Source organism: Zalophus californianus, chromosome 3, assembly GCF_009762305.2.
Source record: "Zalophus californianus isolate mZalCal1 chromosome 3, mZalCal1.pri.v2, whole genome shotgun sequence".
In the NCBI taxonomy this organism is placed as follows: Eukaryota; Metazoa; Chordata; class Mammalia; order Carnivora; family Otariidae; genus Zalophus; species Zalophus californianus.
The window spans coordinates 63,329,279-63,338,661 of NC_045597.1; the positions used below are offsets into that span (position 1 = coordinate 63,329,279).

Genomic DNA, 9,383 nt, shown 5'->3' on the forward strand with positions numbered 1-9,383 from the left:
CAGGGTAAATCTCTAAGGAATTTTGGAAGCAAGGTTTCCAGGACCTCAAGGGGGCTAGCTATTGTTAGGAAAAGTCATTTATCACTGTCTAGTAAAACCCTAGTCCTGAGACCCTTCAGATGTAAATCAGGGAACCATATGCTTGGGGAATGATTGCCAACATATATCTTGGGGGATAGAGGTAAAGGAAGTTTCCAAAGGAGTTTTTATATGTTTAAGTAGACTCACAGGATCCTAGGGGTTTGGGATAATGTTAGCCTAAGGTTGCCTTTTGCCCTTAGCAAAGTATGAACGTCCGCGCAGCTGAGCTCCCAGAGGAAGGTCATTCTACCTGTTTCAAGGACTTTGTCAATGGGCAATAAGTAATAAGGAAATTTGCCTTATTTTTTCTCTTTTACCTTTGTTTCCCACATCACCGAAGACTTTATCCTGTGGGTCCTTCAGTGATGGGAGGGCCTGGGTGGGTTGGGTAGGTGGGTTGTGGGGTTAAGCCTCTGACAACTGAAACCTCACAAAGCTTTATTATGAAAAAGAAAAACCAAGAAAGATTTTGTTCACTTGCTCTCGTGCAAGTGGGGAACTTAAATCAAGTTCCCCAGAGCAGATCCTGAGACAAGGATTCACGCTCAAGAAACCAGTAAGGAAATGGGAAGCAAGGTAGCGAAGGGGTAAATGCCAGGCAAGGGTGCAATTTGAGGTGAGGTCCCGGCCTCACCCTGAACTCACTGAGGCTCTGGAACATTCATTCCACCACAGATTTTGTCTCACCTGGAGGTGAGGAAACCGGCTTTCATACTTCTGCACCAGTCAGTCATTGGCTACTGGCCACACCAGGGGGCACTTAAGCTCTCTGAGAGTTGGGGCAACGAGGCTCCACACTCATGGGTCCTCTGAAGAGGGTCGCAAGGGTAAGCTGTTAGGAGCAGAGCACAATGAGAAGTTAAGGGTGAGAACTCAGGACCAACGAAAGGGTATAAGGGAATTAGGTAGAATATCTATACCATCTGCTACCAGCCTTGCCAGTTAAGAACCCCTATATTCTATTGACTTCCCTGGAGGAAAAAAAAAAAATCATGCTCTCTCTCCTGGGTCCTAAGTAGTCAATTCTTTAGTAGCTTCTTTTTCATCTTTATTTAATACACATGGCTACTGTCACATGGACTATGTTCAAATAACTGCCTTCACCAGTTACTTTTTCTTGAATAAGTGTCCAATAATTAATAAAGAATTATGCCCTCTGCTTTTCCTGTTAGGTCATGGAAGTGTGTGTAGGTCAATACCTTGTTATTAATGAATGATTGATCGTGTTCCATGTTATAAGCCCTAGGCTGAATGGATTACCCACAAATTTTGCTGACTTCTTGAAAAGTTCTCAACCACTTGCCATCCTTTAGCTATCTATTAATTCTTCCTCCTAGATTTATTTAATCCAGCTAAAGAATAATTCAAAATGGAGATTATTCCTAAGATTTACAAATGGAGATTATTCCCCAGACACATTTGCGGATGGTTATAAGAAAATTTGGTCCACGAAGGGGACTCTGTTACCCTTGAAAAATTCAAACCTATTGAATCTGTGAGTGTTGATGGAGCTCATTGTGCCAATGAGACCTACCCTGAGGTAGAGATGTGATCGTTCAGGATCTGTTAACCTGTTACATTTAACACACTCTGTATGAGGCTGTAAATGCTATAAAGTTGGTTTGGGAACTTCTCTCCAATATTTCTGTGCCAAAACAGGACTAGAGTCGTTCTTACAATAAAATTCCAGATTTACTCTGTTTTTCAGGGACTGGCTATTTGCCTACTTTGCTTCCTTTCTTTCTGTTTTTCTGTTACTTTGCCCTTCATTCAACATTTATTTAGTGAGTGCCTACTGTGAGCCAGGCACCGTTGTAGGGGTAGAGTAGGGAAGAAAATATGCAAATATCTCCCCTAATTGAAGCTTTCACTCAGTGGGAGAGACTGAAATTAAACACATGCACTCACGCGCACGCGTACACACACACACATGCACACACACGCACGCAGTATTTACAAAGCATGGTAAGTGCTTGCTGCAAAGGCGGTAAAGTGAGGTAGAGGAATAGTGTGACTTTGATGAAGCAGGTGGGGGCGGGGGTGGGACAAATCTTTACAGAGTTGCCATTTCAGAAGGAGCCAGCTGCCTAATGATCTGGACTAGAACTTTCTGAGTAGAAGGAATAATGAACGTGAAGCACCCAAGCCAACAACAAGCCTCAGGAGGTCCAGAGAGGGTAGTCAGTGTATCCAGAAAGAAGACAAGAGGGAAGCTGGTCATGAGTTTTGAAAAGTAGGCAGATAACAGGCTCATTCGAGTCCTGATAGGCCATTGGAAGGAGATTGGATGTTTGACAATCCATTAGAAAATTTTAAGTAAGGCAGGGTCTTAACAGGATTTATTTTTTACAAGATAGCTACCCGCTGTGCTGTTGGTGATGCCATAAGCAGGAGCAGGGAGACAGGAAGGCAGTGATGGCAGGGAAGACGGCTCGAGGGTGATGGCAGGCACTTGAGGAGTGGTAGTGCAGAAGGTAAATTTTGGAGAGAGAGAGGGAAAGGACTTGCCACTTACTACGGGCGAGTCTTTGGGCAGGTTATTGCATTTTTCTTGGGTTTAGTTTTCCCGTCTGAATGTACCTATCACATCATGTTCAGATTAGGATTAAATGCATTAATACTCACTCCATGTAAAGCTCTTCTGCAATTCAGAGCAAGTAGTAATCAATACATGTTTGCTATGTTTAAATTGTTACTAATATTCGATATGGAAAGGGAGAAGTCAAGGATGACACCCAGGGCAAAGACTGCACATAGCCTGTTGTCTGTGTCCCCAGGTAGTGTCCTCTTGAGATGTGGAGGCCCTTGATTTAATCTTGCTGCTGTTCCTGTATGGTCACAAGCCAGTGACTGACTTGGCTTTGCCTGATCTCCCCTTCTTATCTGTAAATGGAGCGAAGATATGAAGTCAAATTGTATGCTGCACTTAACAGTCTTTGTATTTTTCAAAAGAAAAGTTATTAATGAACAAGATAAAATGACTGGCTTGTTAAAAAAAAAAGGGTATAGTTTTCAGTCTATGGTTTATTGTGTTCAGTGACTGAAATCTAAATATCTGGGTGTATGTATCTAATGTAACGTATAAATGATAACAAAAGAAAAGGGAGGGAAATTGTTGTTAAAGCATTTTCTGATAAGATCGTAAGACTGGCTAAAAAAAGAATTAAAATTAGAGCAGAAAAGACAATGTTCAATGCAAGATATAGAGGCCTTCCATACTGTGCACACAAAAAGAATAATTTGAATGCTGTAAAAAAAATTAGGAAGGGGAGGATTAATGAACGCAGAAACCTATTTTATTAATTCAACTAGGAGATTCTGGGTCCGTGACTTCTTTTTTTTTTTTTTTGAACATGGAACCCAAGTTTGAGTCCTGGCTCTGAAGGGCATCTTGGTTGCTTTAAAGTTTTGGCGATTATGGATAAAGCTGCTAAAAACATCCATGTGCAGATTTTTGTGTGGACGTAAGTTTTCGGCTCCTTTAGGTAAATATCAAAGAGTGTGATTGCTGAATTGTATGGTAAGAGTATGTTTATTTTATAAGAAACCACCAAACTGTCTTCTAGAGTGACTGTACGGTTTTGCATCCTCACCACCAATGAATGAGGGTTCCTCTTGTTTCATATACTCACCAGCATTTGGTGGTGTCAGTGTTCCAGATGTTGGCCATTCTAGTAAGTATGAAGTGGTATCTCATTTTAGCTCGCAATTCCGTTATGACATATAATATGGAGTATCTTTTCATATGCTTATCTCCCATCTGTATATCTTCTTTGGTAAAGTGTCTGTTAGGATCTTTGGCCCATATTTAAGATCAGGTTGTTTTCTTATTGTTGAATTTCAAGGGTTCTTTGTATATTTTAGATAAGATTCCTTTATCAGATATATCTTTTGCAAATATTTTCTCCCAGTCTGTGTCTTATCTTCTCATTCTCTTAACACTGCTTTTCACAGAGCAGAGGGTTTTTTTTTCTTAATGTTAAGTTCAGCCTTTCAGTTAATTCTTTCATGGATTGTGCTTCTTACGGATTGTGTCATATCTAGAGTCATTACCATACTCAAGGTTACCTAGGTTTTCTGTTATGTTATTTTTGAGGAGTTTTGTAGTTTTATGTGTTACATTTAGGTCTGTGATCTAGTTTTTGTTAATTTTTGTGAAGACTGTAAGGTCTATGTGCAATTTCCTTTTTTTTGCATATGGATGTCCAGATATTCCAGCACCATTTATTGAAAAGACTATCTTTGCTTCATTTTATTGCTTCTGCTCCTTTTTTAAAGATCACTTAACTGTATTGATGTGGGTCTATTTCTGGGCTCTCTATTCTATTCCATTGATCTATTTGTCTGTTCTTTCACCAATACCACACCGTTTTGGTTACTGGAGATTCATAGTAAGTCTTGAAGTTGAGTAGCGTCCTCAAACTGTGTTGAAATTTGTTGAATTTTGTTCAATATTCTGAGTCTTTTGCTTCTTCATATAAACTTTAGAATCAGTTTGTCAATATCCACAAAATAACTTTCTGAGATTTTGAATAGGATTGCACTAAATCTATAGACCAATTTGGGAGGGGCTGACCTCTTCATACTATCAGGTCTTCCTATTTGTGAACATGGAATATTTCTCCATTTACTTAGTCCCTTGATTTTGTTCATCAGAGTTTTGTAGATTTTCTCATATAGATCTTGTACATATTTTATTAGATTTATACCCAATTATTTCATTTTGGGGAGTGCTAATGTAAATGGTATTATCTTTTAAATTCCAAATTCCACTTGTTCATTGCCGGTCTATAGGAAGCAATTGACTTTTGTATATTACCCTTGTATATCCTGCAACCTTGCTATAATCGCTTATTAGTTCCAGGAGTGTTTTGTTTGTTTGTTTGTTTTGTTTTGTGGATTCTTTCACATTTTCCATAGAGACAATCATGCCATCTACAAAGACAGTTTTATTTTCTTCTTCCCAATCTGTATACCTTTTATTTTCTTTTCCTGCCTAATTGCATTAGCTAGAACCTTCAGTAAAATGTTGCAGAGGAGTGGTGAGAGAGGACATCCTTACCTTGTGGGAAAGGCACAACACAGTACAATAGAGCAGTTTTCCTCTGCCATTTATTTTACCCTGAACATATTAATAAATTATTGGACTTTCTTATTGAAGTTTAATGATAACCATGTCTAAGCAGTTTCATCAAGATCATTGAAATGGCAACCCCTCAAAATTTTCCTGAATTTCTTACAGGCACTAATGAAAATTAATCTGAAAATGAAAAGCTTTAAGTTTCTCATCATTAGATATGATATTAGTTGTAAATGTTCTTAGATATTCTTTGACAAGTTGAGAAAGTTTCTCTCTATTCCTAGTTCACTGAGAATTTTTTTTTAATCGTGAATGGATGTTGGATTTTTGTTAAATCCTTTTTTTTTTTTTGCATCTATCAATATGATAATGTGATTTTTTTACTTTTAGTCTTTTGATGTGATACATTATATTAATTGGCTTTTTTTAAAGATTAATTTACCCATTTTGGGGGGGGTGGGCTTGAGAGAATCTCAGGCAGACTCCCTGCCAAGTGTGGATTCCTGGTGTGGGGCTTGATCTCATGACCCTGAGATCATGAACTGAGTCAAAATACTTAACTGACTGAGCCACCCATGCACCCCAGTAATTAATTGACTTTTGAATGCTGAACCAGCCTTTTATATTTGGGATAAATTACACTTGGTTGTGTGTATAATTCTTTTTATACATTGTTGGATTCAATTTGCTAATAGTTTGTTGAGAATTTTTGTATCTCTGTTCATGAAAAATAATGGTTGGTAGTTTTCTTTTCTTGTAATGTTTTGGTGTTAGGGCAATGATGGTTTTGGTGTTAGGGCAATGATGGTTTCATAGAATGTTAATGATTTCTGCTCTAACTCATTTATTTTCTTTTTTTTTTAAGATTTTATTTATTTATTTGAGAGAGAGAGAATGAGAGACAGAGAGCATGAGAGCAAAGAGGGTCAGAGGGAGAAGCAGACTCCCTGCTGAGCAGGGAGCCTGATGCGGGACTCGATCCAGGGACTCCAGGATCATGACCTGAGCTGAAGGCAGTCGCTTAACCGACTGAGCCACCCAGGCACCCTAACTCATTTATTTTCTTCTGCTAGTATACTTTGAGTTTAATTTGTTCTTCTTTTTCTAGTTTCCTAAGGCAGAAATTTATATTATTGATTATAAATCTTTCTTCTTTTCTAAGATATGCTTTTGATGCTATTCATTTCCCTCTAAGCACTCTTTCCTTTGCAGTCTACAAATTTTGATAAGTTGTGTTTTCATTTTCATTTAGTTCAAAAACTATTTTTTAATTTCTTTTGAGATTTCTTCTTTGGCCCTGTGTTATTTAGAAGTGTTGTTTAATCTCCACAAATTTTGGTATTTTCCAGTGATCTTTTTGTCACTGATTTCTGGCTAACTCCACTGTAGTCTAAGAGTAGACAGTGTATGATTTCTATTCTTTTAAATGTTTTAAGGTGCGTATGATGGCCCAGAATCTTTCTGTATTTTCCATGTGACCTTGAGAAGAAGGTGTATTCTGCTGTTGTTGAAGTAGTCTGTAGATGTCAGTTATATATAGTTGATTGATATCAACTACATCCTTTCAGATTTTTTCTGCATCTGTCAATTTCCAGTAGAAGAGTGTTGAAGTCTCCAACTATGATAATGGATTTATCTATTTCTCCTTGAAATCTGTCAGTTTTTGTGTCATGTAATTTGATGCTCTGTTGATAAGTACACACACATTACGGATTATTATGTCTCCTTGGAAAATTCACTCCTTTATCATTATGTAATGCCCTTCTTTATACCTGATAACTTTTCTTGCTTTGAAGTCTGCTCTCTCTGAAATTAAAATAGCTACTTCTGCTTGCTTTTCCTAATTATATTTTTAGTATTGTAGGTGTGTTGTTATTACCAGGAGTACTAATCCAACTCTGACAGGTCAGGGCCCATTTGAACCCTTTCCATTATGCTCTCATTTATGACATTTTAATTGAAAAGTGAGTGTTGACCCCAGAAAACCTGGGAATTTTTGTTCTTCAATTCAAAAGGTAAACTGTAAGTCATTCAGCAATTTTATATAAATAGCCGTATTCATTTTAGCATCATCCTTCAAATGGATCTCCTCCTCAGAGTGGTCCCTTTGCAGAAGGACTATATCTATATTTTGATTTTTTTCATTGTGCATATCAGTTTGAATGGTTTCTGTTAGAACTAATACTTTTATCCCCCCATCCTGATTGCTGTCATTCCTCCTTTTCTTCAACCAGAAGAGTGAGCATTGGTGGAAGAGAATAGGCTTCTATCTTCTTAGCTAGCAGGAGGCATGGGCCTGAAGTCCTTCTGAAATGCACACAGCCATTCTTTCTTCAGTATTGAGATAGCTTTCGGCACTTGTTATCATTCCATTTGAGTGAGTACACCACACTTTTAATGGGTATTTCAGTTTTATTGCAGTACGCCAGGAGCATACACACTGGGAGAAATAACAGAGTGTCCTGAAAAGTCATCCTGATCTCTGCCTGTTTTCTCTCCCTCTCCTGTGTCCCTAGGTAAGTGTGAGATTGGCTGGGCCTACTATTGCACGGGGGCAGGTGCTGCCACAGCCATGCTGCTGTGCACATGGCTGGCTTGCTTCTCGGGCAAGAAACAGAAGCAGTACCCCTACTGAGATGGAGCCACCGGGAGCAAACAGAGGAGAAGATAGGCCAAAGGGGTCTGGAAAGACTGAAACATCCAGCTGCTTTCAAAAGGTGGAATAGTGGTTCTCTAATCCATACAGTGCTCGTGAAATGAAACCCAATGGAATGGTCAACATTACATAATGGCATAAAGGGTTGTGCAAGATTTGCAAAAGAAATGGAGAATATGGAGAAAGAGAGAAGAACGGACCAAAGGCTAAAAATATTGCAGGGTGTTGGGTGTTTCTATTCCACAGAGTATTGTTAATGTTGAACACATACACACACCAAACAAACCTATATATGCAAACAAGGATTTTGGATTGTTTTAAAAGATGAGGACTATGAAAATTAAAAGGGCTAGTGGAAACAGTATTATGTTGGGAAGCAGGGTAACACACAGATGTTCCCTGTAGGTTATGGCACTTCTGAAAGCACATACAGACATATGCGCATCCACACACATGCCCACACACAAACATAGACATTGTTACACAGATTGTATGTGAGGTTTAGCAGTGCATTACTCCTCTGTTTTCTTTTTAATGTACACTTAAAATACAGTATTATCACTTTATAAAGCATACATTAAACCTAATAAATGGACCAATAAGCCACTCTCAGTATTTTGTATATCCTGCATAAACTCTTTATGCCCTCAACATGTGTTCAGTGTTTATGCAGACATTTAGAGTTAAGCCTTTGTATTTCAATATTATTCAAAAATATGCAAGATTTCTTTATCTGAGTAGCTTCTGCTATGATATTCTTATGAAGTAAAGAGGCAACTTCCTGTCCACTGTAGGAGAGAATTCAGTTGAAGGAGTGAGAGTAATGAGAGACATTATCCATTCATTAGATCTTGTTTTCTTTTGTTCATTATTGTACTGCGTTGTACCACATTTATTTCAATATTCATTTTGTATAAAAAAAATTTAAAAGTGCTATTTTGTTTGTATTTGAAAAACCCTGTGAATAAATTCTCTTTGATCAATAGTTAAATGAGTCGTGGAGTGTTAATTCAGTTGCTGGATTTGCTTCTTTAATTTTCTAAATATAGCCTTTCTACTCCAACAGTCCTATAAATTTTCCTTTTCCTCCTAACTCCTCCCATTAATTCTCTCCCTAATCACCCAACCAGGCATTGTTCTGGGCACACAAGGTATTAAAGGTAAGTAAGAGTTCCTGCTTTCAACTGAAATTCTTGGCAACTAGAATTCTAACTACATTTATTTTTTTTTTTAAAGATTTTATTTATTTATTTGAGAGACAGAGAGAATGAGAGAGAAAGCACATGAGATGGGGGGAGGGTCAGAGGGAGAAGCAGACTCCCTGCTGAGCAGGGAGCCCGATGCGGGACTCGATCCAGGGACTCCAGGATCATGACCTGAGCCGAAGGCAGTCGCTTAACCAACTGAGCCACCCAGGCGCCCAGAATTCTAACTACATTTAAATCATGACCAAATTCTTATGAGAGAAGAATTTCAACTCTATTCTGGATTGACTTTGAGAATCTGGACAATAGTCGGACATGGTTTAGGGCAACAAGAGCCATAGGTCATTGTTGGGGAGGTGTC

General features: G+C 38.3%; 1 protein-coding gene across 2 annotated transcripts in view; it reads left to right on the forward strand.

The window, feature by feature from the left end:
* Positions 1-8,802, forward strand: part of LHFPL6 (LHFPL tetraspan subfamily member 6) — a 242,803-nt gene extending 234,001 nt beyond the window's left edge. For both annotated transcript variants that reach the window (XM_027591021.2, XM_027591020.2), the window contains one exon: positions 7,678-8,802. In XM_027591021.2, the coding sequence (XP_027446822.1) occupies positions 7,678-7,796 (119 nt within the window). In that variant the 3' untranslated portion in view covers positions 7,797-8,802. The remainder of the gene's footprint in view (positions 1-7,677) is intronic.
* The last annotated feature ends 581 nt before the right edge of the window (positions 8,803-9,383 follow it).